General features: G+C 41.2%; 1 protein-coding gene across 1 annotated transcript in view; it reads left to right on the top strand.

Annotated features, from left to right (window-relative positions):
- The first annotated feature begins 6322 nt into the window (after window positions 1-6322).
- The window catches only part of KCNJ2 (potassium inwardly rectifying channel subfamily J member 2), a 345114-nt gene continuing 325947 nt past the window's right edge, over window positions 6323-25489 (top strand). The window contains exons 1-5 of the mRNA XM_025889973.2: window positions 6323-6502; window positions 7008-7422; window positions 7753-7900; window positions 11455-12905; window positions 20531-21415. Of these exons, the coding sequence (XP_025745758.1) occupies window positions 11673-12905; window positions 20531-20593 (1296 nt within the window). The 5' untranslated portion in view covers window positions 6323-6502; window positions 7008-7422; window positions 7753-7900; window positions 11455-11672 and the 3' untranslated portion in view covers window positions 20594-21415. The remainder of the gene's footprint in view (window positions 6503-7007; window positions 7423-7752; window positions 7901-11454; window positions 12906-20530; window positions 21416-25489) is intronic.

Here is a 25489-nt window from a genome sequence, read left to right as displayed (position 1 = left end):
AAAAAAAAGTTTCAAGAGAGCATACCCTTTGACCTATAATTCCACATTCGGAAATCTAACAAAATAGTAGGAGATGAAGATAAACAATCTACAAGAGTAGTTAATGTATCTTTATACAAGTACAAAATAAATACAAATATAAAGGTATAAAAATAGGTGATGATTCATCAAAGTATGGTTCATACATATTAGGACATAAAATACATATAAAATTAAAATACATGCTTTCAAATGAATTTTAATTGCATGACAAATACTTAAATATAAAAAGTATGATACTCATGTACCAAAAAGTATGACAAAATTGATCCTAAAATTATAAAAAAATATAAAGATATAAAAATAGAAACAGAAAGATAGGAAAAGGGGGAAAGAAATGTACCAATGTATTTATAATGGTGGGAATATGGATTTATTTTCTATGTTTTTCTACATTAATCTACATTTTTAATGTTTATCTTGTACATTTTACATAATTGCTTTGACTATTAAAAAAAAAAGACCTATACATACTCAACACTTGAAAAACCACACACACACACACACACACACACACACACACATACTGTTAAAGCCAATATCCCAAAACCTAGACATTCAGGTATGTACACTTTCTTTCAAAAGTAACATGACAAAAAAAAGTAACATGACAGTATCATTATTGACATTACTCAAAATATGTTTTGTATATTCTTTGTATCTTGTGGCATATTCCTGAAATGTCTCCAATGGTGACTAACTTTGGTTGTCTCAAGTTGCTTTTTGTTGTTGTTAGTTCTGGAAAATGCCAAGGTGCAGGCATTTTATAACAAAGCTACCTGACCTAAGGAGCTGCCATCCCCTTTAACAGAGAATGAACCGGGACTTCAGGTTCATTAGCTCTGAGGCAGCTAGTGTACCACAGACAACACAGATGAAACGGTTGTCGTAATCCCTGTGTTAAGAGCCACGGTAACGGGGAGTCTGGATAAATGCAGCATTTTCAGAGTGTCATTGCTTCACCCACATGAAATACGTAAAGTCTTCCAGAGCATGACAGAAGAGTAATTTGCTAAATAATAATTTAGCTGCTCTGCAAGTGTGAATTAAAAAAAAAATGATCCCACTTATTATTGTTGGCTTTAACATATTTGATGGAAAATAAAGATCGTATTAATGGACACAGTAAGCACTCCGGTGATTTCTCAATAAATGACTGTATGACTTTGTTGTACATCTACATGGAAACAAATGAACATTTGCAGACACAGAGCTACCTCCCTTACCCAGAGGTCTTCCTCAACGATTCATTACACAGTAAATGCAAGGACTAAAGCATTTAAATGCTCTGAGAAGCCAAAATAGATGTCATAAATCCATATCCTGAAGCTTTTTTACCCAGAAAAAGGAAACTGACCAAAACAAGGTAACTCCAAATTTGGCATCTTCTCATACTATTTTAAAAATATATATCCACTTTAAGCCCTTCAGATTATATTTGCTTTTACTTTGCATATTTTTTAAGTAACCTTGGTTATATAATTTCTCAGTCCAGTGCAGATTAGAATCAACAAATTAGATAGAGCATGGTGACAGCCTGATATATTTGGCAGAAGCAAAAATGAGAAGTGAAAGCTGTCATTGGTGGAGAAGAGAGAAAAAACAAACAGATGACTTAAATAAGCTTAGTCTATGGTCATTTAACGTAGAAGACATTGCCCTCATTGTACCAGCATAGTACCCCTCCGTTGCAGGTAAAAATGAAGTAGCTTATGTTTATCGTAACAATACTGAGTCATTGTTCAAAAGTCGTAGTCTACTCAAAAATACCATTAATTTCATTCCATCATTCAGCTGACATTCATTGAGACTGATGTATTTCCTTGGCTGTGTGCAAGGCAATGAGGATATAAAGAGAAAAAAAAGACATGGCAGTGGATTTTGAAAAGTGGAAAACATATAGGGAAACGTATTTGTAATAGCATGAGAGGAACAAAACGTGCTCTGGTAGAGATAAATACAGAGTGCTCCAGGAACAATCAGATACAGTTTGAGGATGCATACAGCATGGTAGAGAGGATGATTCTCACCATAAAGAAATGTCAATTAGTTAGAAAAGCTATTATGTGATATGCTGCATTCCCAGGTATGCCAGAAAAATAAGGCATCACCACTGTGTGTTACAGTGGTCACTAATGGCCAATAAGGCTTGTGGAATAAAGCCCACTGCTTTAGAAGAAAGAGTGTCTGTGTAGGCAGAGACGTGCAGCCTTCGTAGAAGCAGCTTATAATTTATACACATGATTACATGTATATAGACAGATCTGGGAGTATAACGGGTGTTTTAGGACATAAATTTAATGAAGAGGCAATCCTGTCTTCTGGTTCGCTCTTAGCATCCTTAACCCAACTCTACATGGTAATATGTCACACAGATTAAATCCTCCATTCTAAACTTGCCCATGAATTCTAGTTGATTTCACTCCTCCGAAACTCTCCAGAATTTTTTTTTCCTTGCGTGATCGATTTTAGCACTTCAATCATAGGCTGCCTTAATTATACTGTCATTTGGCCATTTGATTTCACCTGTGCATTGCTTGTCTTCTCAACGAGAGACTGTGAATCCTCAGAGGGAAGGAATTGTTCCTCGCAGGGCTCTTAAGCCTCCCGTATCACTCAGCATATCGCTAAAGTACAAAGTATTTACTCAACAAATACATTTATTGAATTTACTATGAAGATGAAATCTTACCAGTATGGTAAGTGAAATTGCCAAAGCTGTTTTCCCATTGATAAGATTATATTCAGGGCCTGGCACTTGGGTGGCTCAGTCGGTTGGATCCTGGGATCAAGTCCCACATTGGGCTCCCTGCTCTGCAGGAAGCCTGCTTCTCCTTCTCTTTGCTGCCCCCCCAACTTGTTCTCATTCTCTCTCTCTCAAACAAATAAATAAAATCTTAAAAAAAAAAAGATTACATTCAGTGCCTTAAAATACCATAGTCAATGGCTTGTCCTCATTGCAGCAGATTGCAAACTCATCCTGCCTACACTTTTAAGTTCATCTGACATTTATTTTCTATTGCTATTAATTATTTCTGTGAAGATTAGAAAGGGGTTCTCAATACCCAGCAGATGCAAGTGACAGGGATTTCCATTTCTCATCACTGTAAAATTGGACTGCATATATGGTTAATAGAAGACTGAAAATATATTGGATTGCTAGAGATATTTATATAAGTGCAAAGGAAAGATCTGTGCTGCTAGTAGAACAATCACCTTCTGCGTCACACAACCATTCATAATCGGACTGCAGATCTAGATTATGACTAATATTTGGCTCTAATATTATAGGTGGTTACTGTGGAGGGAATCAGTAACAGCATAACTGTCATTTCCTTGGAAAAATTTAATCCACAGATGGATCCCAACACCCAACTGCATTGGTGTCCAAAATTAATGGGGATTTTTGCTAAATAAGGACTGATTCAGCCAAAAAAAGATACACTTTGACTAAAGAAATCTGTATCATGCCTCACTCCAAAAAGCACTGAATGCTTTGGAACACTAGAATTTCCCTAATAGGGACATAGTGAAAAGTCACTTATTAATTAAAATGCACATTTAATTTTTTTCCTTTGTAACATGAAGCAGTGGAGTTAATCAAAACTATCACGCATTTACAAAATTTCACTTACTTATAAAACAGAATCCTTCATTTTCCTTATTTAGCTAAATAATTAAGGTAACACTTTGATTCAGGCTGCGAAGCTGCTTATTGCAATTATCAATTTTTCTCTAACTTTCTACTTCAAGAAATAAGCATTGCTGCCTATCAGCCCATGGTGGGTAAGAGTGATGTTGATAAGAAAGATTAGGATATGTGTATTCATTTGCCCCCTCCCATAACTAAATTTACACAACCAACCATAATCTTATAACTTTGTGTTCATTTCTTTAAAGGTTCTTCTATTAGGGGCGCCTGGGTGGCTCAGTCGGTTAAGCGTCTGCCTTCCGCTCAGGTCATGATCCCAGGGTCCTGGGATCGAGCCCCGCATTGGGCTCCCCGAGGGAAGCCTGCTTCTCCCTCTCCCACTCCCCCTGCTTGTGTTCCCTCTCTCGCTGTCTCTCTCTCTCTGTCAAATAAGTAAATAAAATCTTAAAAAAAAAAAGATTCTTCTATTATACGAAACTGTCTTGGCCTATGGTGTACTCAGTTTATTTAGAGTAGAATATTAAAGTAAAACAATTTCAATCCATGTTCCAGACAAATGGCATCCCTCTCTGGGTGACTGATTTTCAAAAAGAGCTCATTACCTGGAAATAAAAATGCTGCCTCTCTGAATTCACACGGGTTGGGAAATTCTTAGCCATCTACAGATGCACAGATTGAATCATGATAAAGAAGAGAACACACATAATGATTAATTTCCTCTTTCCATTTAGGCTTAATATGTTTTAAGGGATTAATTGGACCTCTCCCACCTGTTTCTTAGAAGAAATCCATGCAGAAACACATTTCAGAAGAAGCCTATTGTGGTGGAGCGAGATGTTACTCCTCCTTCCTTTGACTACATAGAATTAGCTCCTCTGTCTCCAAGTTTTTAGCTTTGGGCTACAGTCTGGGTTTCTATACATCCATCTATTTTCCAGAGTTAATTCAAGCTGTTTAAACGTAATACATTACTTAATAAATATTAAAGTAGACAGACCCCCCCACCCCCGCCCCCGCCCAGTGGTGTGAGGCATTATTCCCCCGCATACAGGGTTTTAAAAGGCAAGACGGTTACAGGGCTTGCAGGGCTGTGTAATCTCAGCGAGTGGAATGGAACAGCAATACGTTCGGCTATCAAAGCAGATACATCGCATGCACAACTTATTGCACACTTTTAATTTCACTATCTCGCTCAGCGCTAGGAAAAGCGGCACACTTGCTAAAGCGGGGTTAAGTACGCATCTGCAAAACCTAGCATATCTCACCAGCACCTCCTAGGGGCCATGTGGGGGCATGAAAGCTAGGAAGTGGGTACCCGCGCGGACCCTTTCCTTGAATTGTCAGTTTCACGTCCCCTACACACAAAAATCCACCGTGTCTGTGCAGCCCCGAATACGAGCTACATTGGCGAAGCAGTTCGGCGACTCTAGGGAGGCCGTTGAGAGGTTTAAATAAACTGCACGAAAGACGCATTTGCTCGCTTGAGGAAATAAACATTACACACACACACAGGAATTTCAAAGTCTGTAAGGAAGACTCCTAAATATATTGTGTCCTTTAAGAGCAAAGCTTCGTTATGACACCACAGCACTCAGAGGTATATGCACTTACCCAACTGACACACACACACACACGCACACACACACACCGACACACGGACACATGGATTAATCTGCAAAGTTCCAGGATCCAGACGCGGTTAACACTGAAGTTGACAGGTTTTTAAAGGGTCTACATGCTCTTGCCTGGTTGCTGGGAATGAGGGCTGGGAGGCGCTGATGCGAGGGCAGAGCTGAGTGTCTGTAGGAGTTGCTGTTCCAGAGAATTCATTACTCTAATTGCTCTGATTTTAGATCAGTAGAGCGTGCCGGGCGGTGGTGGAGACAGAGATTGAGGGCGGACAAAGCGAGAGGGAACGAGTCGTTCACCCTTCAGAGAAGTCCAGGCGCTTTTGTAAGTAATTCACGAACAGCCCGGAGCGGAAAGAGCCCAGCTGCTCTGCAGTTGCAACAGTTGTGCGCATCTAAATCCAGCCGGGTTCTGCGCGCCGGTCCCGGTCCCTTTCCCCAGTGGATTCGCGGCTCCTCCGCGCACCGCAGCCTCTGCGGCGAATTCGGGGGGATGGGGGCGTGGGGAGCTCTGGGGGGCGGGGGGGAGCGAGGGAAGAGGGAGACGCGCCTGGGCTGAAAGGCAATCCTCCCCGCCTGCAAACGTGTCGCCCGGCCCTGGCACCTCGCGGGCCCCTCTAGGAGCCCGCACAGCACAGCGGCCACCGAGGAGAGGAAAAGGGAAGTGTGGGGCTCGGCGAGGGCGAGGAAGCTTTGCCCAAGGCCAGGCTGCAATTAGGCAGCCGCAAAAGCCCCGCCGCGGAGCTTCCCACCTGCTGCTGTCCCAGCTGGGGCTCAACCTCCTCCTCCCCGGCCGGGGCCGGACTCCCAGACCCGGCTCGCTGGGCGGAGGGGGCGGAAGCGGCGGCAGGTTCTCCTCCCTGGCAGCGTCGCGGGCAGCGGGTGTAGCATCGTCCCCTCCCCGCCGAGATTCCCGGGGCCGGCCGTGCGGCCAGGCGCGCTGCGATTGGCCGGCCGAGGCCGGGGGGCGGAGCCAGGCGGGCCGGTATCTCAAAAGAGCCCAGGATATTGCAGAGCGCACTGGAGCCCTGGCCAGCGCGCAGCCTTCCCCGGCGCCGGCAAGCTGGGTCTTGGGGATTCTGGTTTGCTTTGGCTCACTCGCTTTTTACAAACTACTGGATCTTACATGCCTCTGTACCCCCCACTTCCACTTCATGTCCCCATGCTCCTGCGCCAGCAACAGGTAAGGGCTGCTGTGTGTTTTCTTCCCTCCTTGTCTCCCGCTGCCTGTGTGTCCTGGGGAGTGGACTCGGGCCGCCGTCCCCAACCCTACCCTGCCCCGCTGCTCCAGAGGTCCCCAGCTGTCACGCTGCTGTAGCGCTTACCCACGCTGTGGAGTCCCAGATCATGCCTATAGAGTTTGTGTGCGCACCAGAACATCCCCAGAGCTAAAAATACTGAGACATGCTTGGAACAGTTGAGCAATAGAAACAGATTTCTCTGCAGCATCTGTTTGTGCTCATAACTTCCAGTGCACCAGCTGTAGCGAGATACTGAGTTTGGAGACAGGGGCGAGGGAGCCTGTGTTCGATTCTCGCTCTAAGGAAAAAAAAAAAAAGGCGAGGGTGGGGGTGGGGAGTGCTCCTAGAGCACTGGTCTCAAATCTTGGCAGACTTGGGACTCAGCCCTAGTCTTGATCCTTGGCGTCTTTTTTTTTTTTTTTTCCTTTGTCATTGCTTCAAGTGTAGCGTCGAGTTCCAAACAGAGCGAGCGTCTCAAAGTTGCTTTGCTGGGGAAAGAGAGCGCGAGCCCGAGTTGGATTTGAGCCCGAAGACCGCAAAACTTTCACATCATATGTCACTCCCTCTTAAGCAACGCATTATTCTTAGTAATAATAGCATTAATACCTAAGTTGAAGACAGCGTGGTTTCAGGAAAGAGCACAGTGGTCGAAAAGACTGGATTCTGCAAGAAGATTGCATCATAACATAGACTCATCATGACAATTGAAAAAAAAATCGAGATAGGAAATGGGCAGTTTAATGTCTGTGTCTGGATGAGCCTTACCAATGGAATGGTAACTAGGATACGGCTGTGAATCCTGGGGATTTTCATAAACTCAGAATTACCTGTTAGGAAACAAGGCATTGAAAACGTGTTTTGGGTATGCAAAGAATGCATATTGCCTTTTACCACTTGCTTTCTTTTCACGTTAATAATCAATACGTTGTTAGATATCCTCTCACTAACCACTGCCCTACGTCTGCTATATATTACCTGTTGCCAATAGCTGTAAAAATCTCAAGGCTCAGGGAGTAAGAGATGTTACTACAGGGATGGTGAGAGGGGTCAAAGTTGGGGTCAAGGTCATTTAACTTTGATTTTAACCCCTCTCCCTCCTGTTTTGATGGCACTTTCTTTAACATTATTGGTATCCGTAGGAATATTTATTCTAAACTTTTGTGAATTTGGCCTTTTTTTTTTTTTTTTAAAGGACACACAGTATTTCTACTCTCTTCAGATGCCCCAGGTGTAGAATCTCTGGGTAACTGTAGAGTCCTTGTATGACTTCTCGGTAGCATGAAAGATGGGCCACATCTTTACCTGAACAGATAGACTGTTACAGGTTTTTTAATCACAAGGTACGTATATTTCTCAGCATTTGCAAATGCTGAGTGATGCTACGTGCACTGTTGAGTATAGATGTTAGATAGATAAATGCCTATCCCTCTGCCCTGCCCCTATTTCCCCTCCCCCTCCCTTCTGTTTACTGAGCTTCTAAGAGGTTGCTTTGCTAGCAGTTGTGCTCACATAGCAACATGTGCCCAGAGCACACTCAGGCTGGTCTATATGGCGTCAGCTGGGGAATAACTACTCTAAACACTCATTAGCAGACCTCTCTCTCAGCCCAACGCGCTTTCTTTTACTATCCTTATTTGCTATCCATAGTCAGAAACTTTCTTATCCACAGCACACCATGACCATATTATGAGACACATTTATTCTCATTTATTTCTCACAATTATGTTTTTCTAGTTTTTTATCACCCAAATTGGAAATATTTCCTATATGGGAACAATGATTTAGATTCACTCATTTATATAGTGTTATCTCCTTGACTTTGAATTTATCTATAGCGCGCGCTCTCTCTCTCTCTCTCTCTTTAACATCTACCTAAGGTTGAAATGGCTGAACTATTTTTTTCCATTGCTTATGCTTAATTTTGGCTCAGCCTATAAATAGTCTTAACATGAACAGCACCACATGTAGCCTCTCAATTTCCCAGAAATACTTTCTACCTCATTGGTTATAGCCTGGGTAAAATGATTATTTGTATCTATTAAATTTATATCAGGCCCTTAAATGTTTTGGCTGAGAGGGGAGTTTACACATTGTTCATCAAATCGAATGTGGTTTCTCCTGAATTGCACCCAGCAAGGAGTCAGATCACTTAGTGTTCTCATCTCCTCTTAATCGAATGTTTCTCAGAGAATTATTTTGAATATATGCCTAAAATAAAGCTGCACAAAAACCCTATTTCTAATGAAAGTTTTTTTCCAGATGCTCATGAATCGGTGATTTTTAGTGAGAGAAAAGCAGGCAAGGAAGTTTTCTGCTCGCCTGTGGGCAGGTCAGTGAGGAGGGCATTCTTCATAATGAGATGTTAAGACAATTACCCTAGCAGACTGTGGCAGGTTCCAGATTTTTGCTATGTAGTCAGCGCCCCAATACACATAACGTGTGTGCACACATATACACACATAAATCCGTTTAGGAGCATATCTATTGGAAGTGACAAAAGCTTCCATTTTGCCAAAAGAATCTTTTTTTTCCCCCTTTCCAGGCAGAATGGTAAAATTTCTAAATGATGCTCCGCATGTGGAACAAATTCTATCATTAACAGTGGAAATAAGACAATAATAGTCATTCAATACAGGCTATTTTCAAAGTTCTAAAGGCCGAGAGCTCTTGGTTGGGAAGCTGGTATAGTGTGTTTTGTGGAATTCAGACTAATGTCCTGGGGTCAAGATATTTGGAAGGTCACAATTCGGTCTTTAGATTTCATATGGTTGTTATGCTTTAATCTGCAAAGAGTGCAGAAATATGTCGGAAGAAATTTGAAACTGTCTACTCATGGTCCCTAATGGTAACTCAGATGGAAGGATTGTTTTAAATTATGGAAAGGGAGTTTCTTGGTGTCAACTTTTAAGATTCTGAAGTCACTCAGACCTCAAGGATACAAGCACTATTTAAATGAGGCACCCCCTTCCCCTGTTTCGGAGAGTACACCTCCATCTGATGTTCTATTCTTATCTCTCTCTGGTTTTGCATAGAAATCCTCGGCAATTTCATATGAGCCCAATAATCTGAAATCACTGGTAAAAAAAATTCTTTCCATGTCCCGGATCTAGAACCCTGAGGAACAGGAATCTTATTTCTTTTGTCCAAGTACAAACTTCACGGGGAAGCAGACAAAACATTGAAGCAGGTGGAAGACTAGGAAGGCACAGTAACTTCTTTTTATAAAGTAATTCAAAGGCACTTTCAAATCGGGCATCATTTACGTGTCAAAAGCTGCCAAAATGTAACACACATTGCAATTTTCACAGATGACTAATCTCAGGAAAAATGTGTTGGGGCACATTCTTGCATAATAACTTGGATAAGGAGGGAGAAGTGAAAAGACAGTAACAAGGCATTTTCAAAGACCATGCACCTTGCCTCTCTTTAAGGGGGTGCGCAGAAACAAGATAAATGACTTGCTTGATTTGTTTGCAGGTGGCTCGGCTGAAATTGGTTCTGTTAACTACTTAATCTCGTGTGGTTTGGGGGGGAGAAAGAAAAAGTGGAGTCCTCATTATCAGGGCTGCAGCGAATTTCTGTTCCTTTCCATCTGTTTTCCATCGTCCCCCTTTACTACACGAGATCGATTGGGTTGTTGGACGAGTGGAGCATCACTTCTGGTTTTTTGTTCTATGCTGTATTCATTTTGTTAATTTCTATTTGATACAGGGAAACACTTTGGACTTTATCTTAGACTTCTGTGAGTCAAGGAAAAAATAGTTTCTTTGGAGTGAAGATGGGAAGTTAAAGTAAATAGATAGTTTTTATCGAGGTTAGGATGAGGCTAGAGGAGAAAACTGAAAACTACTGTTTGTTCACATGAGGTAAAGGTGAGTGCCTTCTCCATGGGAACATAGAGCAAACAGTAGGGCTCGAAGTGAAAGTAAGCTGACTGACAATTATGACCTACTCCTACAAAGTTGTCTCTGTTTGGGAAAACACAGAACTGGACCCACATGAAATGAGTTCCTGCCTTATCGCAATCCGCTAAAGACCTGGTCCTTTGGCACAAAGGTGCTTGCTTCCTAGCCTGTCATTACACATGGCGGTCCCATCTCTGGAGAATTTCAGGACTCATTGCTAGGCAACAGACTCGCTCTTTATCCCCCAGAGCAAACCTACGCCTTCAAGTCAGAATCACTTGCACTAACAGAGATGTTATCGGGCATTTCTGCAAAGGGGCTGCTTGCAGTGTATGAAGTGATGAAGCAAACCCAAACAGTTTCCAGAAAGTGGGACTGATTTCAGGTCATTATAAGGGCTGTCTGCTCAGTTGTTGTTTTGTTTTTGTTTTTTTTTTTTATCATTTAAACAAAATAGTCTGTGCCTTCTGATTTTCACCGTGTCATCGAGGGCTCTGGTATCCTCCCATAATGCACCTGCGACTCAATTTATATTAATATTCTGCCTTGATGCAAACTGTTCTCTAGACATGTCTGAGTTCTCAAAGCCTCGTGACAAACCTTGGACTTAGCAAGTCTTTCTTCTGCTTAATAACTTGGGACCCTAGCAAGTAGAGAAGGCCAGAGAGAGAATGAGAGAGGTTTATCTGTAAAAACAGAATCTCCTAGATTGCTGAAAAAAATAGGGGGGAAAGAACCTGAAATTTTGATTGAAAGACTGTCCCAAACAATGAACTCTCCTATGCTTAATGACTTTATGCTTTTTAAGTACAGTAAAAATATTTTTAGGGTACAAGGAAATTAAATACCTTATAATTTACTGCAGAGTATATTTATCTGTATCTGGCTGTGCCTTGCTAGGAAATGTTATACCTTAGAGAGTAGAATCGATTAATAATGACTTCTTTTCTAATGAATAATGTCTTTTTTGTTGTTGTTGTTGTTTTCAGGACATGTACTCTGGATGTCAGCTGAGTTACTGAGGTAGCTCTGCATGTCCGTAGACAGACCTTGGTAGAACCTCGAGAGGCTCCTGGAAACCCCCACTCTCTCCTTATTCTTTTTTGTATGCGTCCTCACTGAACATTCAAAACTGTTTCTCCAAAGGGTTTTGCAAAAACTCAGACTGTTTTCCAAAGCAGAAGCACTGGAGTCCACGGCAGAAGCGATGGGCAGTGTGCGAACCAACCGCTATAGCATTGTCTCTTCAGAAGAAGACGGGATGAAGTTGGCCACCATGGCGGTTGCAAATGGCTTTGGGAACGGGAAGAGTAAAGTCCACACTCGACAGCAGTGCAGGAACCGCTTTGTGAAGAAAGACGGCCACTGCAACGTTCAGTTCATCAATGTGGGGGAGAAGGGACAACGGTACCTTGCAGACATTTTTACCACGTGCGTGGACATTCGCTGGCGGTGGATGCTGGTTATCTTCTGCCTGGCTTTTGTTCTCTCGTGGCTGTTCTTTGGCTGTGTGTTTTGGTTGATAGCTCTGCTCCATGGGGATCTGGATGCGTCAAGAGAGAGCAAAGCCTGCGTGTCTGAGGTCAACAGCTTCACGGCTGCCTTCCTTTTCTCCATTGAGACCCAGACGACCATAGGCTACGGCTTCAGGTGTGTCACAGATGAGTGCCCGATTGCGGTCTTCATGGTGGTGTTCCAGTCCATCGTGGGCTGCATCATCGACGCCTTTATCATCGGCGCCGTTATGGCAAAGATGGCAAAGCCAAAGAAGAGAAACGAGACCCTGGTCTTCAGTCACAACGCTGTGATTGCCATGAGAGACGGCAAGCTGTGTTTGATGTGGCGGGTGGGCAATCTTCGGAAAAGCCACTTGGTGGAAGCTCACGTGAGAGCCCAGCTGCTCAAATCCAGAATTACTTCCGAAGGGGAGTACATCCCCCTGGATCAAATAGATATCAATGTTGGGTTTGACAGTGGAATTGACCGCATATTTCTGGTGTCCCCGATCACGATAGTCCATGAAATAGATGAAGACAGTCCTTTATATGATTTGAGTAAACAGGACATTGACAACGCAGACTTTGAAATTGTGGTGATTCTGGAGGGCATGGTGGAAGCTACGGCCATGACAACACAGTGCCGTAGCTCCTATCTGGCAAACGAAATCCTCTGGGGCCACCGCTACGAGCCTGTACTCTTCGAGGAGAAGCACTATTACAAAGTGGACTATTCCAGGTTCCACAAGACTTATGAAGTGCCCAACACTCCCCTCTGTAGTGCCAGGGACTTAGCAGAAAAGAAATATATCCTCTCAAACGCTAATTCATTTTGCTACGAAAATGAAGTCGCCCTCACGAGCAAAGAGGAAGATGACAGTGACAATGGGGTTCCAGAAAGCACCAGTACGGACACACCCCCTGACATAGACCTTCACAATCAGGCAAGTGTCCCTCTAGAGCCCAGGCCCTTACGGCGAGAGTCGGAGATATGACTGCTTCTTTCTCTGGAATATTTTACTTTAAAATAACAGTCTGTTGGTCAAAGGCCCCAAACAGTTATTCAGACGACGGTACCGGTGAAGAGGTGGGTCAAGGCAAGTGGCCACAAAGGACTGAGACTAGCACAATGGTTTCAAAGAAAGACTGTAAGCTCGGAGATGAACGTAAAGCACTCACCATGCCTCCCCCCGCCCCCCTCCCCCGCGACCCAATGGCACATACATGTTGTAGAATAAGTTATGGGGTTTTTATGTTTTGTTTTGTGTTTTTTACAAAACTTGAACTTGCAGGCAAGCCTTGGTTGGGTATTTGACTAATCCAGAATGCTTCTCTTTAGGGAACAAGAATGTTTTTAATGGCATAACAAAGGCAAGACTCTGCCTTAATTTTTGAAAAGCTGCTAACTACATGAACACAAAGTGTATTTTTGTTGCCGTGTAGTTTTTCTTTCGTGTAATTTAAAAGTCAGTGTTGAACTTTGTTGAAAGCTCATGATATGTGCTTCAAAGTGGCAAGTATTTGGCTATTAAGCTGCCAAAACGAGAGCCTGATTTTTTTGAGGCCAGTAATTTGCTAGAATTGATTTTCTCTCTCTCTCTCTCTCTCTCTCTTTCTCTGGTTACATAAGGGCATTATGTAACACTAGCCAAATGGTAGCCTATGGGTTTTGTTTTGTTTTGTTTTGTTTTCCTTCCATGATGTTAATGGGTTATCTCAAATTTTAAGTTAGACTACCTAAAATAAATACCAAAGATAATGCACATTTTTGCACAGTGGAGCTTAGACTAAAAAGGATAGAAAGCTCCACGGCTGCCTTGAAATCAAGAAACAATAACTTTGAACCTCAGCAAGACCTCGAACTGCCCTCTCCTTTTTCACCTTACTCAGAAAATAGAACATCATACACACAAAGTCTAGTAAGTGTCCGTGCTTTTTCGATTTTGCTCTTTCATGCAACTTGTGTTTGTTAGGGGAAGAAGAAAGGTGAAGTAAAATTCACACATACACAATCAAAATATCTTTTCTTTCCTGCTTGGTAGGGCTGGCCAGGCCAACGCATAAGGTGAGAGATGGTGATGTGCTCTTAGATTTGTCTGGATTTCCCCTGTTCGCACATTCCAAAATTTATTCCATTAAGATAAGACCTAGGTTTGGAGTTAGTTGGCATCCTCAAAAACTGAGCCACCCAACATGATAGATAGGTTTAAACTCTTGTGGCTGAATGCATTGCCCCAACGGTCAGGACATTTCCAACTTGACTTGGCTTTCGAGAAGATGCCACGCCTAGCCTCTAGGCTGGTTCTTCCCATCAGTCTGTCTGGAGCGAATCCTACAGTGTCTGGAAGGCTGCAGATGCCAAAGGGGGAGCCGGCAAGGTGTGGACCGGCCACTTTGATGTAGAACATCAGCTCAAGTATTCGTGAGGGAGAGGGAAGTGACTTTATTTTAATGGTAGAGGGTAGGAATGGAAATGCCGCAGTATTTTGGGGCCAACAAGAGCCATACAAAATATAACACAGCCACAAGTAGGAGATAGTGATCCAAAGGGTTATTTCTCCTTTATGTATGCACATTTGAGACTGGATCTGAGCTGATCCTTCTCGCCTGTGGAGCCCTAGTGCAGGTTACTAAGGACACATTGTTTTCCAGAAGTCTCTCCTGCCTGGCTGCCTGACTTGATCGAAACATTTTTTTTTTTTTCTTTCTCCCTGCTCTAACTCAATCCTGGAACTCTTTTTTGGTTTAAAGTTCCTTATGTGTGAATTCTGGGGGTTGCTGACTTTTCTTTTTCATTGGAGTCTCAAAATCAACTCTCTTATGGTATTATATCCCTGTATGCCATTAAAAAAACAGCTTGTTCCGGAATCCTGTATTTTGTAAATTGATGTGTGTGATGGTCTCTGGGTCTTGAACAGCCATCTCTGAATGCCGTGCCTGCAATAATATGACAGTTTCTGCTCTTCTCAGCCTTCAAAGCTGCCGGGTTTGAAAACTGTGGTGTTCTTTTCATGGAAACCAAGACAGAGATGTCAAGCAAAGGGATGCTATTTTAAATCCAAATTGAAAGGCAGGTTTGGGAAGTTGTTTAGAGAGCTGGACGAATTGGGATTGACAGACGAGGGAACAATTCGGCTATTAAGGGCGAGAGGTTACTGAGGGCTTCAGCTGCTGCTATTTCGATATTTTGCAAAGGAAAATAATCAAACCAAAGAGTATTCAGTGATATGTAAACTAAATGAAGATGCAGTGGAGCACAGAGCGACCACTAAGAGGGCTCCTCCCAAATACACAGTGTTGCCACTTAAAAGGACTTGAGACAGTTGAAAGAGGGTGGGTCTGGGGGCAAGAACGAGGGAGGGAAATCTTTCAACTTCTTTCTGAAAAACAAAAAAAAAAATCTAAAATTTCTGGTGCACAGGTTTGTTTTTGTTTTGTTTTGTTTTTTTCCAAGAAAATTTTGCAGAAGCTATGTTTTTAAAGTGTACATTTTATAAAGTTTATCAGATATTTTCATATTTAAAGCCAAATGTAAATAGAAGTCTGTAAAGGGAAAAAAAATGCCATAGAAAGTATAATTTCAGTGCAGCAATTTTGGAGAGCTAGTACCTCTATGCTACCGGTTAGCATGGTTTTAGCAAATATTTACCAGCCTTATAAGGTTCGTATTGCTATGTTCTGTTATTTATTTCAGCATGGACTGTTCCTTTGAAAGCTTTTCCTAGTTAGTAGTATTTTAACAATTACAAGCTTTAAATGGCGATTTTTCTTTTCTTTTCTTTTCTTTTTTTTTTGTCAAGAGCCAAGACACAGGTAATGCACAACATTTTTTTGTTGCATTTTACCTTCAAAACATTTGTCCTTATTGACTGGGTCTCCTTAATTAGTGCACATATGTCATTAGAATGAAGTCAGAGGAGACTCACCGTGAGTATCTGGGGTCTCTTCCCAGTTACGTGTTCCTTCTCTATTGCAAGCAAAACCCCCGTTGAATTTACTTAGGAATTACTCCCTTTTAAAGAATATTTGCTCGTATCTGGATGGGCATTATATTTTTGGGAGGAGGCATAGATTGCTGGTTATCCTATTTTTAAATAAAAGATAGACAAAGTGAATTCTATTTTGACTATTGAGAATGGAATAGTTTTCTATCCCTCTAAGAGTATACTTGAATCAGACATTGTAAGAATGTCAGTATAGACAGCACTGTAGCCATTTCCAAATTGCTGGAGAAAGTCTGTTTTACCTTTTTAAAAAAAAAAAAAACACAAAAAAACTATTCATGCATTATTTCTTCTCTTCACTTCTTTTCTTCCCTATGAACCCCCATCCCAAACCTTGACCGTCTGTTTGATGAGGTCTATCCCCCAAATCATATTACCCATGCAAATGACAAATGTCAGCTCCCGTTTTATAATAAGCCGCTCAGTAAAGGCAAAAAGTTTGTTCTGAGAAGCAGGGTGAGTTCTTTTTCACTCTGTGTCTAATGATGTTAAGGCGAAAAATTAAGTGTTGCGTAGTCCCCTCTCCACTCCCGACGAGAACCTCTTTTCTAGTTACGTTGGGTTTCACCTCTGGGCTCTGGCAAGTTGAACAGTCCCGACCTTTGACAATCGTGATAGTTATTATTTTCCCGTTTGCCGTCTTTTTGTATCCGAAAGTCTTCCTATTGTACTGCACAAACCATGGATTGTACATATTTTTATATATTATGTCTTATTTTATTATTTCTAAATAAAAAATCAAAAAATTGAAGACAAATCCGTGCAAGAATTTGCGGGCCTCCTGTATGGTTACTGTTAGCCTCGCTGGGATACGAAGCCAATGTTCCCAAAGCACAGGACAGAAAGGCTGATAGTTGGGATGAATAGAGCCATAGAAATGGCCTCAACAGGGAGGTGTGGTGCGGTGGCAGATTAACTTAATCCAAGTTAGAGGAAGTCAAGCTCATATTTTGTTTTTGGACGGAACAGGGGAGGTAGAGAGAGGGTAGCAAACAAGCAAGCAAACAACACTGACGAAACATATTATAAGCTTTAGATTTAAAGTCTCTGTTTAAATGATGGTAGTTATCCTTTATGGAGCCTAAACTATGTATAGGGTTCTGCCTTATATGTTATCTCAACCGTCCTTCCCCACTCCCAGATTAGGATAGTATTCTTCTTGTATTGTAAATCAGGAGTTGATGAAAGTGTTCTGTAAAGGGCCGGAAGGTAAAAATTTTTGGCTCTGCAAAACAGAGGGTCTGTCTCCACTCTGCCCTTGGAGTGCAACACTGATAATAGGAAAACAAATGATATGACTGTGTTTCAATAAAACTTTACTTATAACTACAGGTGACGGGCCAGATTGGGCGCATGGCCTATAATTTACCAACCCCTGGTACAGAGGAAACTGAGGCTGGGTGTAAAGCTAATAAAATTCGAGTTCCAGGTTTTATATGCCTCCACAGTTAGTTTAATCCACTAAACTATATATTGTTTGAGGACACAAAGTTACCAGGGCTATGCAGTCTCAGAGAAAATGCGACTTTTTCTAGCAGATTTGGAATAACTTCGCTGTTGTTTCATGATTGGAAATCTCGAGAAAATCTGCATTCTGAAATATGGGTTGCTCCTTAATATTTTTTCTTTAACAAATATTCGTGTGGCACTTACTGTGTTTCAAGCATGGTTCTAGATTCTTTGTAAGTATTAAGTACTTTAATCTTAACAGCAACTCTATGGAGTAGGCAGTGCTATTATCCTCATTTAAGAAATGAGGAACCAGGACCAGAGAGGTCGAGTGCCTTGTGCAAGCACACATAGCAAGTAGGTAGGAGAGCTGAGATTTAAACTGAGGCCATTTAGCACCTGGCTGTACTTTTTATCAGTCCTTTGTGCTTTCCATTTGGAGGCATTCTTGGTTAAAATTTTCGCCATTTACCCCAAAGCCTTTCTGCTTCTTAGTTTTTATTTTTCTAGGTGATAAAAATGCATTCTGGTTCTCCACATGGGACACATGAGCCCAGGATTCTCACCTTCTTCAAAACCTGCTCCTCCATTTCTCATCCAGTTCTTGGAGAGAGTGAGCAGCTCACAAAGGGTAGACTAAGGACAAATTTAAGCACTGGTTGTGGGATTTGGGTAAATTTCAAACTTCAGATTAATTTCAATTAACTAGGAATTGCTTAGTCCTGACTCCGGGCGAAACCACAAAGCCCTGTTACTAAGCAAGTTCCAGGCACCCTACCCCATCAGACACTTCTGCTCTCTTCCCACTGTAGGGAGCCAAAGGTGTACCATGAGCTTCTTGGTGACTGAGCCCACTGAGCAAGATATATGATGGTACCTCCAGACAGTGAATTGAATGCGATATGGGCCTCACCTCTACTTTTTAAAATTTTGTTATTAAATACACATGCAAAAACAAAAGGCAGAGGTGGGATTTCAGAGACCTTCTGCTTAGGCTTCTTTCTTCAGTGACAGTCAAACAAAAACCTCCAAATACTGGCCTTCTGAAGCAGTAGAAGCCCAGATCACACTTGCAAAGAAGAAAACAAATTCCCCTCCAGAAATTTCCATCTTAGAGCCGGCAGAACAGATTAAGTCAATCAGATTCCCTTCCCCAATTTAAATAAATGCATAAATAAAGGAAGGCTAGCTCTACCCACTTTAAGGGAAGTAAAGAACCAAGTCCGCGATCAGCATATTTCAAGAACCCAGAGCCTTTTCCTTTTTTTTTTTTTTCAAAATAGTTCAGGTCAAGGGCTCTAGTGACCTGATGATTTGAGCCACTACATGAGGATTGTTATCGTGACTTTAAAAAATTGCATAATTACAAGGTAATACCTGCAAGACACCAGCACAATACTATCACACTGACCTTTTCTAGAATAGGGTGACCACCTGTCCTGGTTTGCCTGGGAGAGAGGGGTTTCCCCAGATGCAGGGCTCACAGTGCTAAAACTGGGAACGTTCTGGGCAAACGGGGATGAGTCAGTCCCCTAGGTTGGAAGCCAGAGGAGTGGAGTGTCGGGGAAGGAAAGGAGAGAGATGGTTAAGAAGAACGTGGAAGGGGAGGAGTTTAAAATCTGACACAGGGGTGTTATTAACTCATAAGAATAATAATGATGAATAATTACCTCTAAGTGGCTTTCTCCAAATAACTGAAAGTTGTTGCCTCAAGGGCATCAATTGTTTTGGAGGGACAGTTTTCTAAAATATTATACAATTCTCTGCTTATTTAAAAAAATGATACGTATTATTTAATGTTTCCTTGTGCAACACAAGCTAATAGGTGCTGCTTTGCCTGGTGCTTGTAAATTTTGTCCACGAAATCATCAGCTGCTCTTTCGTCCATCACCAGAGTCCCCTAGCATCATTTAGGTCTTTCTTCCCATCTGCTGTGCCCAGGAAATAAGATAATCCATTCTAAGGAATATATGACAAACATCAGAATGCCAGGCAAATCAGGAAAGGCGCAGATGAGACACAAAAGTCTGGCTTGAACGGAGGGATTTCATGGTGACTGCACTCATTACCAGAGATTTTTTTTTTTTCAGGTTTCAGATTATATGCTGAGAGGTTGAGGCTGTTAAGGGCTTTGGCTTCTAGAAAATCCTATTCAACTTGACCAAATATTTGTTGAGGAATTATGATATGGTGCAGGTTATTCAGTTTTCTATGTGGACTTGGTCTTCCTTAGATCCTAGTTTAGAAAATGAGCAGTTCAGATGGATATTCATTTTCATTCCTTTTGAATGGATATAAAAATATTTGGATATTCATAGAAAAGCAGTTGAGTTTTAGATGTAAGAAATTTACGTATAAAAACAATAGCTACCAGTTGAGTATTTACAGTACATTAGCCACTACACAAAGATAGAATTGTTGCCCTCCATAGGAAGGAATCCTCACTTCATTAAATATTTTTTTTCAGGGATGTTGCCATGGAGCCAAATACTTTTGCAACACCTTATTGGGAATTGCTTAAGTTGGTTTTGTAAAAACTTTGCTCCCAAAGATGCTGTTCTTTCACTTCGTGCTGAATGATTATTCTGACCCGTCTCTGCTGAGATTAGGTCTGTGGAATCATTTGCCTTAGCACCTCCCCCATCCTGACACATGGACAGAAAGACATCCCTTGGGCAAGTGTCTGGATTCACTCCTGGTTAACAAACAAATGAACCAAATCTCACACTGTACAGTTTTATTTGGCTTTTGCTTTTCAAATTTTTTGCTAATATACTTCCACATCTAAAGTCCTAGTTAAGCAATTTCTTCTTTGACCCTGCAGAGGGTTCCACTAAATAGGATATATGAGAGTTTCTTTTAAAATATATAAATTGCTGCATTAGGGGTTTAGACACAGACCCATAACAACAGATTATTTACCAATAGTGAAGTGTCAAAGGCAAATGCGTACACATCCCTAACAAAATACTCTTGGTAAAGGTGCTCTCAGATGGCTGCCCATTCATGCAAAAACGAGGGAAAGTCGAATCAATCATTCAGAGATGTTCTTCAGTTCTGTCAGAAGCTCTTTGGGTGGCCATAAGATCAACAGCACTCCTCCTTGCCTTTTCCAGGAGCAGCCAAAAGTTGCAGCCTGCATTGCTTGGACACATTCAGTCAATGAGGTAGCTGAATAAGATGCCCCAGAGTTGCCATAGCAACTGCAAGAAGCATCGAAGCACCTTCTCCTGCATCCTCTTTAATTTCATCTGAGCGACTTTATTCAAGAACCAAAAATAAAAAGTGCACAAGGATGTAATTATTTAAAAAGCTGTGTTCGATTATAGATACAGTATGTACTTTGGCCTCAGTCTGCAGATCGCTCCTCCCTTCTGTTTCGAGACATTTGAACTATTCAAATGGGAGTCTTCATTTAAGGTTTAATAGAAGTGAGCCCAAATTTGCAAAGATAAGGGGATGAGGCCGTCTTCCGAATTTCTACCTTTTCCCAGCTCACACTCAACGTCTGGATGTGAAGTCTTTCAAAAGAGGGTCCATTTCTAGGGTCTGTTCGTTCCTATTAGACCACCTGGACTCACCAGGGCTTACTGAAATTGCTCTGCCTTCAGGCATTCACTGATCTAAAACATTCTATAGGTTTATGATCATTGTGTCGGTTAATAAAAAGAAGTGGACAGGAGAATGCCAAAAAGCAATTAGTGGAGAAGCTAGTTAACAAAACTCTTTTTTTTTTCTTCTTCTTCTTCCTCCTCTTCTTCTTCTTCTTCCCTTTTTTTCAATCCTGTTGCTACTTGCAATGCACAGCTCGTTTCACAATGACGAGGTGGAGGAGGGAGACACACATCCCTCACCAGTAGTCCTACTGCAATATTCACCTAGGAGAAAGGGTCAGGATGACAGAGGCAGCCCCTGTTCTTTACCCTTTCTGATGGGCTGATGGATTAAATTTGCTGGAAGAGAAAGTTACCTTCTCCCTATTCTCCTGTTCTGGAAACAAGGTAATCCCGAACCTACCTGCTGGCCTGATTTGAAAAGTGTTCAGGTTGCTATTTCCTGCTAGTGATTTGCATGAATTGGTGTGCAATATGGAATTTACTTAAAAAGGACAAATGCAAAGGTACAAGGTATGCCCAAGAAGCAAGAATACGACCTTATGTGTGGTCTGTGTATATGCCTGTGAATACATTTTCTTGGTTTGGAGGATTAGGTACACCCTCTCACCATTTTACATAGTGTGTGGGCCCTACCCTGAGGTTCTCTGCAAGGCAAGTAAGTCCTTTTTATGAATAAAACATGAAAGAATGTCCCCATTTTGGAGAGATGACAGCCTGCAGGTAAAAACTGGTTGGTTGATCTGGTGCCATTTGTAAAACCAAGTTAACTATGTTGCTTAAGTATCTGCTGAAACCAGCTACATGCTTGCAAAAAATATGGAGCTCAAGAAACTGCTTGTGAGTCTAAGGTTGAAAATGTTTACTTTAACGAACCTGGGATTCTCAGACCTTTGTACCTAGAGGTATGTAACAGCTACTCAGAGGAGGTTATTACTCTGTCCATCTTAGTTATTATATAAGATAAAAAGAAATCTGCACAGTTACAAAGTTGCCCTTACCTAACCAGGAGGGTCTTCCTAATCACATGGTCATTTGTTTTGCTTAGCATCTTCCTGGGTTTTAGGAGGCAAAAAGAGTCAAGTCTGGCTGAGAGAAGGGAGAGGGGAAGAGGAAAAAGTCCTCATAAAGATAGGACCTACAAGATGAGTTAGATTTTTTTTTTCCTGTGCTGAAAACCCCTACTCAAGTTCCCATATGAAATTTTCTGCAAAGCCCCACATTGCTTAATAATGGATTTTAAAATCATTTTGGAAAGACTCAAAGAGGAATTGAATTCTAGTTGTGGGTCAATGTGAGGAAAACAAAAACAAAACCAAACCAACACCAACAACAGCAACTAAAAACCAGAAACAGTCCATCTGAACTCAGAGCCAAGCATATATTTAAAGCTGTGTTTTAAGGAACCTCTGAGTGGTTATTACCTACCTCTGGGTATAAAGGTCTGGGAATTCTAGATTTTAGAGTCCAGTTACTTTTGACTTTTGACCCTTGGTTTGCTCATTGGAAAATAAGAACAAAAACAGAATTTTGTGAGATTTGAAAGGAGATCTTTTTTGTAAGAGTGCTTTATGATTGAAAGTACTGTATGTGTTAGTTTTATATTTGTAGTAGCAGTTTTTTGATTTCCTAATATATATCATCTTTACTCCAAATTCAAAGCATTGGTCCATCTCCCCTCCCTCTCCCCCTCCCCCCCCCAAAAAAAAAGAGGAAGAAAAAAAGAAAAGAAAAAGAAAATTGCCCTTTCTCATTTGGAAACATTCACCAAGCATCTAGCACCCAGATCTGTGGTGTATGTTGGAGATTCAAAAGTACTCTTTTCAAAGAGCTTGCAGTTGGGTGAGGGGGAATGAGAACAATAATCATAGTAAACTAAGTTTAGATTTCTATATTTGTGCTCTGACCTTAGCAATCAAGCCAAAAGACCTCCAATATGGTGTCTGTGCAAGCTTAGGGGCGCCTGGGTGGCTCAGTCGTTAAGCGTCTGCCTTCGGCTCAGGTCATGATCGCAGGGTCCTGGGATCGAGCCCCGCATCAGGCTCCCTACTCCATGGGAAGCCTGCTTCTCCCTCTCCCACTCCCCCTGCTTGTGTTCCCTCTCGCGCTGTGTCTCTCTCTGTCAAATAAATAAATAAAATCTTAAAAAAAAAAAAAGAGAGAGAGATGTAAGCCTACTCTTCTCCACCCTTGCCAAGAAAATCCGTGGCATTACCTGTCATGTTGTATTATACGTACTAAATGCCAAGGTGGTTGTTTTTTTTGTTGTTGTTTGTTTGTTTTGTTTCGTTTTGTTTTGTACTGGAGTTTATAGGGTTGGAGTTTATGCACCTGGACCCTGGCACTACGTGAAGGAAAGGCGTTGTTCTTGGCAAAACGCTCAGTAACAAACCTATCAGATTACAGAGTGGATTTCCTTTATCTTGGGGCATTGGACTCTATTCAGGGGCCAGAAGAATAGGATTTCACAGCTTGTTAAGACATGCTAGTTGTTTCTTATTCTCGTTCTTTCTGAGAGAAGAGTGTAGTCTCTTGGCATACCTCCTAGTAGGGTCAATGCCCAAACAAGAAACGTATTAGGTGCTGCCTTCTGCTGAACAAAATGGCTTCACTGGCCAAAAACAGAACAACTGCTTCCCAGGTGCAAGGGGCTGGCTCTTCCTGGAACTTGAGCCAAACTAGAGTGGCCTGTGTTGGTTGTATAAGGAAGGCTCCTCTCTGCCATCTCCGCGTCTAAAGCGATTTCCCCTCATTGCATTCCAAAGGATTTTTTCTCTCTCACTTCCTTACAGACTTTTTTTCTCTCAGTGCCTTTATCAAATCATTTTGCAAGCCAAATCACTACATTTTCATGTCACTGAAATCTTTCTGGAAAATCTGCTAAAATGAACCATTTATTTTTCCTTTGACAAATTCTTTTAAAAAAGGAAAGCAGTATTCCTGACAAGGAGTTAGGAGGGAGCTCATTTTGCCCATCATCCGCATGCTACCATGCGCGCGCACACCCACAAGCACCCACCTGCATATGCAGGAATAAAACTGAATGCACACTCCACTTACTCCATTTACTCCCAGAGTCCTCACTTTTAAGGAGTCTCTCTTGTGATATTGGTAAGATCAAAGGGGAAATCCAACCTAGAAACGGCGCAAACATCCCATAATTCAGATCATTTAGCCTGAGTTATTGTTTATGTCTTATAGTTACAAGAAAGGAAACAGTAATAACAGTGGGATTGTGGGTGATTCTCACTTTTTGCTTTATAATTTATTTACAATTTCCACAACTTTCCAGTGAAAAGATATCATTGTTTTAGGTCTTATGCAAGATTATTGAGTTGAACACATGGTTCATTTTTCCCATTCTCTTTTTTCTTTGTTTTATAATACATGCATTAATTTATAAAATATCATCTGGGTGCCACTTTTGCCAAAACCCATAGGCTTTTGGATATATAGCATTCTCATGTTTTTAAAAATTTCTAAGTAGTTTGCAATAACTCAAAGATTATCAAAAAGAATTTTTAAAATATCCAGTTGGATATTTATTTTTTGTATTGGTTTATTCTTGTGGAAGGAAGCTATCTCTTTCCTTTTGTTTTTAATTTCTAATTTTATCGACCATAATCAGAAAACATGTAATAAATTATTTTCTTTCAAACACGATGATCAATTTTTGTAAATATGCCATGACTATTTGAAATCAAAGTATATCTGTACTTTGTTAGGTACACATTCTATGCATTTATATGCCTGTTAATTATATCATTCTATAATTCAGGTATTATATAATTCAAATATTCCATACCTTTAAATATGTTCATCTGTGTGATCTCTTGACTACTGAGATAAGTGTGTTTAAGTCTCTATAATGATGATGAAATAGTCTATTTCTCGTTGTAATTTTTTTTTTAAGATTTATTTATTTGAGAGAGATTGCATGCACTCACAAGCTGGGGGAGGAGCAGAGGGAGAGAATCTTCAAGTAGGCTCACCTGCTGAGTACTGAACCCAACCTGGGGCTTGCTCTCAGGACCATGAGATCACCACCTGAGCTGAAACCAAGAGTTGGCGGCTGAACGGACTGAGCCACCCAGGTGCCCCACTACTTGTATTTCTAACAGCACTTGCTTCCTGTATGTCTCAGTGATAAAATTGTTAGGTGCATTCATGTTAAAGACTGTTCAATCTTATTGGAGGATTGTCACTTTATCAAATAAAGTAATCCTCTCTTTTGCCATGAATTATTTTTTTGTCAGACAGTAATATGACAATGCTGTTTTAGGTTTTTTTTGTGTGTGTGGTTTTTCCTTCCTTCCTTCCTTTCTTTTTCTTTCTTCTTTCTTTCTTCTTTCTTCTTTCTTTCTTTCTTTTTCTTTCTTTCTTTCTTCTTTCTTTCTTTTTCTTTCTTTCTTTCTTCTTTCTTTCTTTCTTTCTTTCTTTCTTTCTTTCTTTCTTTCTTTC

The sequence above is a fragment of the Callorhinus ursinus genome, unplaced genomic scaffold (genome assembly GCF_003265705.2).
Source record: "Callorhinus ursinus isolate GAN/ISIS: 27379988/994484 unplaced genomic scaffold, GSC_fseal_2.0 scaffold50, whole genome shotgun sequence".
In the NCBI taxonomy this organism is placed as follows: Eukaryota; Metazoa; Chordata; class Mammalia; order Carnivora; family Otariidae; genus Callorhinus; species Callorhinus ursinus.
Note: the sequence above shows the minus strand (reverse complement) of the source record. Positions and strands in the feature narration are given on the sequence as shown.